The sequence below is a fragment of the Chrysochloris asiatica genome, unplaced genomic scaffold, assembly GCF_000296735.1.
Source record: "Chrysochloris asiatica unplaced genomic scaffold, ChrAsi1.0 scaffold00023, whole genome shotgun sequence".
In the NCBI taxonomy this organism is placed as follows: Eukaryota; Metazoa; Chordata; class Mammalia; order Afrosoricida; family Chrysochloridae; genus Chrysochloris; species Chrysochloris asiatica.
The window spans coordinates 13,902,925-13,907,642 of NW_006408541.1; the positions used below are offsets into that span (position 1 = coordinate 13,902,925).

The 4,718-nt window shown below is 43.8% G+C and overlaps 1 protein-coding gene across 2 annotated transcripts in view; it reads left to right on the plus strand.

The window, feature by feature from the left end:
* STAU1 (staufen double-stranded RNA binding protein 1) overlaps positions 1-4,718 on the plus strand; it is a 78,670-nt gene that overhangs the window by 25,038 nt on the left and 48,914 nt on the right. For both annotated transcript variants that reach the window (XM_006839198.1, XM_006839197.1), the window contains one exon: positions 3-168. In XM_006839198.1, the coding sequence (XP_006839261.1) occupies positions 3-168 (166 nt within the window). The remainder of the gene's footprint in view (positions 1-2; positions 169-4,718) is intronic.

Here is a 4,718-nt window from a genome sequence, read left to right on the forward strand (position 1 = left end):
AGGTACATTTACCCATTTCCAGTTCCACCTTTACTGTATCAAGTTGAACTTTCTGTGGGAGGACAGCAGTTTAATGGAAAAGGAAGGACAAGACAGGCTGCGAAACACGATGCTGCTGCTAAAGCACTGAGGATCCTGCAGAACGAGCCCCTTCCGGAGCGGCTGGAGGTAAGGAGAATGCAACGTTGGAGGACCTTGGGGCAGAGCAGGAGAGTGGTAGAAAACACATCATCGAAGTTTCCATATTGACAGCAAATGCTGCTGTAACCGAAGTGCCACAGGTGGATGGCTTCAGCAAACAAACTTAGTTTTTCACAGTTAGTTCAGGAATTCAGCTCCTAAAAGGAAGGCTCAGAGCTCTTTCTGGTGGCTCTCTCTCTCTCAGGGAAGGTCCCTGTTTCTTCTCAGCTTCTCGACGATGCCTCAGTTCCTTGGTGTGATCTCCATGGCATGTAGGGTCTGCCTTCTTCAGTTCTGCTTCCTATGTCCTCATTTACTCTTAAACACCCTGAAACCTGTAAGAGCTGGAACTTGGCAGGAGAGCTTTGTTTTTTGGGTCTTTCAAAATTTCCTCCATTTTCAGTGTGCAGTCTTCTATCACTTGTTTTAGAGGAAGATATTTGAGTGTTCCTCCTCTGCCAGGTGTTCACCTTACACAGGTTCCAGTTTTTGAAGCTTTTGCTGTATCTCAAAGCAGAGTGGCTGAAAAAACACACACCCTACTATGATATGATGTCTTAATAAAGAAAATGAATTCCCAAATGGGATATAACCACAGGTATTACAAAACCAGGAGTCTTGGTGTAGTGCTGTGGGTTCATGTGCCAGACTGGAAAGCTGTTTGAACTGCCAGGTCGGCAGTTTAAGCTCACCAGCTACTCCTCGGAATCCGTTTACAGGGTTGTGATGGGTCAGAATCGACTTGACAACACTTAACATTACAAAACCAAAATCAAAATCAAACTTCTTGTCATCAAGTCAATTCCACCTCACAGTGACTTTAGAGTAGAGCTGAACCGTACCTTCTTACTCTGTAGAAGCAACTGGAGCTTTGCTTCGACCTCTTTGGCTGTTGTGAGCAGTGCTGCAGTCAACAGTAATGTGTGGTGTATGAGTATCGGTTTCTATATCTGGCTGTTTCAGGAATGGAATCACAACTATTTCTTTACATAGTTGTTGCAGTTGTTCATTAAGTTCCATAGAGTTGGGTCCACCTTGTAGCGAACCCTGTATAGGGTTTTTGAGGAGCCACCCTGGTAGGTGTGAACTGTCGACCTTGCAGTTATCATTCCAATGTTTATCCTACAGCACCACATCGGGACCCCTCACAAAACATGCTGTTACATGCTGTCGAGTCAGTTCTGACCCATAGCAGCAATAATCTGCCATTACTGTGCGCTAGGATCTTTAGTTTAGGCAGAGCTTAGTGGAGTAGCTTGTCTCCTCTGCTGCACATCATTTGACAAAGGCAGCTTAGTAGGAGCCTAAGGGTTCCCTTTCACAGGGGCTCACTCCCATGGTTGGCATGTTGTTGGTGTGCTGTCGAGTCAGTCCTGACTCACAGCAACCCTGTGTAAGGTTTCCAAGGCTTGTGAATCTCTATGGGAAAGCCTCATCTTTCTCCTGCGGAGGAGCGACTGCTAGATTTGAGCTGCTGACCTTACAGTTAGTTACCAGCTCAGTTATTCATTCACTACACTACCAAGGCTCTTTGGCATGTTGGTACTGGCTGTCAGTTAGGAACTAGACTGGAGTTCAGGCCTGAGAACCCCAGTTCCTCTCTTAGTAGACTTACGCCAAGGCTGCTTAAACCTCTTCTTGGTATGGTGGGTAGACAGGAAATGGAGTGAGACAGGAAATGGAAGTAGCTGCTTAGTTTCCTAAGGTTAGGGCCCAGATTCAAGGATAGGAGATTTAGAATCCCTCTTCTTTTTAATACTCACTTAACATCTGTAAGCCACTGCCATTGAATCAATTCTGACTCAATTGTGACCTTGCATAGGGTTTCTGAGACTATATATTTCTGAGAGTAGACAGCCTCATCTTTCTCCTGCCAACCAGTTAATGGGTTTGAACTGCTGACCTTGTGGTCAACTGCCTAACACTTATCCCACAGCGCCACAAGGCTTCCTTATCACTGTTTAATGAGTTTTAGGTCATTCAAAATGTTAAGGACCCTACTTTTTAAAAAAACAAAACAAAAACTTTTTATTGTGAATTGAGTGAAGGTTTACAGAGCAGATCATCAGCTTTACAGTCAACAAATCATGTACTTTGTTTCATCTCAGTTGCACTTCCCTCCGTATAACTACCACTTATCCCACTCTTTCCCTGTGTTTTCCATTCCTCTTCCTTCCCTGCTCTTCTGAATTTTGGTCTTGGGGAAATGCTGCCCTTTTGATGTTGATGATTGACAGTGCTGTCATGTGTCTACTTCACTACTTTGGTTGTCCTCCCAATATACCTTATTTATTGGTTGAAAATTGAGCCACAGAAGAGAGAACTTCTTGATGAATGGAATGTCATAGTTAGGGGGCTATATTGTAAAGCCGTCATGAGGGAGAAAGAATTTTCTCCTGGTTACTATTAAATAGGAGAGTGACTCTTAGGAATAAGTGTCTCCAATGTCAGTGAAGTGATAAGGTGGAGTGTGACCACAAATCAAGTTGTCAGAAATTCTTGAGAAATTCGCTGAGTGGAGAACATTGAAATATAGTATGGTCCTGTTTACTCATGACAAGAAAGGCCACCTGGGTACCATTTGGCTTTTCTTTCCCAAGGAGAAAAGCTCACAAAGAGCAGGGAGATCTTGCACTAAGTAGTGCAGCTAACGCAGCTGCGTGGATAGCTGGCAGTGTTCTTGGTGATGTGTGCACCATGCCTGACCACCCCCAGCAGTGTGTCAGGAGATTGTGGGTTTCTTTTTAGTTGTAGTGAGTGTCGATTTCTTTAGTGCAGTCAAACATCTTAATAGATTTAATCTGTTCCTGTGTTGTCCACTAAGGACTAAATAAAACAGAATGAATGGGCTAGCACTCAAAAGGAGGAAACTGTAGTGAAGATAATGGATGAGGTGCTCTGTGGTGAGATTTGTTACACTAGGAAAAGGCAGTAGAAGTGGATTATTTTGGAGTCAGATGGAGCAGGTGTTTCTCAGCCCTTCCTAGCCAGCAGTTGCTAAACGAAGGCTGAGCACCAGAATGTTGGGTTGGCTACATCAAAATGACTTCCAGAGTTTTAAAATAAGATTCTACACAATTTTGATGCAGTAGGTCTAGAGTGAGAGTCAGGAACCTAGCATTTGCTTTTTCTCTTTTAGGATTAATTTGTGCTTCTAAAGTACGGTTGGGGTTTAGTAACTGCATATCCTAAGTATTACAGATGCTTCCCAGGCAGTTTTTCCCTCTCTGAATCCTCCATGGAAGTAATTACAATATTGCCAAAAGGGAGAAGTGCCTTTGTAGTCTCTAATTCTAACGCCTGTCTCTCTCTGGAGCAGCAGGGGTTGGTACATCCTCCTGAGAGCAGTGGCTTCAGTAGGCTTGTGCGCCTCTGCGGGCTTTTCTGAGGCTTGTCTGAACTCTTAAGGAGCCTCGACGCGTGGACGGTTGAAACCACCACATGCCACTGGACCTCTCTCAAAATTCTTTGCTCCTTTTTTTTTTTTTAGCTTCATATAGCTTGACTGTGGAACAGACAGTTGCTCATATGTAAGTTTAAGATGAAGCTGACGAAAAGTAAAAGTCCACAAAAGCCGAAATATGACCTTTAACATATCCCACCTATATTTAGACAGCATCTCAAGAACAGATTTGATGTATTAGGCACTAATGGCCGATGTGGTCCCCCTACCGAAGAGTAGTGGGATGACATCAAAAACATCATATAGGAAATAAGCCAAAGGTCATTAAGAAGACAAGAAAGGGAGGCGGGGCTTGATGGTGCCTAGGATAGAGGTGCAGTGAGGTTCTCCATCAGCAATACCACAGAATACCAGGCAAAGCAGATTCAGGGCAAAGCTCCAAGGCTTGGAACCATATAGGTAAGAATATTTTAAAGTTTGAAGGCTTTTAGCTAGTGGAACTTGAAGTGGAAGTAAGAAATTGCGTACTTTTGAATCTGCTGGGCTCCGAGGCCCAGAGCCGACAACTTGGGAGAGACCAAATGACAAGACCAAGCAGGGGAGCGGACACATCACAGAAAAGCGCTGCAGGAACCTCTGAGCAAAGGTGGACAATTCACTTCGTAGGTTTTGCGTTCTGATTTTCTTTTTTTTGGTATTTGTTCATTGGTCTCCCACTGTTTGTGCACCTCCATTCTGGTGACTAGAGAGGGGTGCCTGAGCGAGTGGACATCCCCCACCCTCACCACTGGTGGGTTCACCTGCCACGTATGCGCTCAGATACTCAGCCCAAGAGCTGGCCCTGAACTTTTTTTTTTTTTTTTAATTTCGAAAAAGCCAGAACAAGGGGTTTGGAGAGGGAAAAAGAGTTTAAAAACAAAAACAAAACAGGCCAACAATTAAATTAAATCCTGAGGTATAGCATAACAACCAACGAAATCTATCAGACAGCTTTGAAGGCAAGAAGCTGAAAGAGGACATTAAAGTCATATTCATATTAGGCTACAGATTTTTTTTTATTCCTTCTCTCCCTCCTCTTCCTCCTTTCCCTTTTCTGCAATTATAGACTACAGTATCCAGTTTAGTTTTTGTTGTT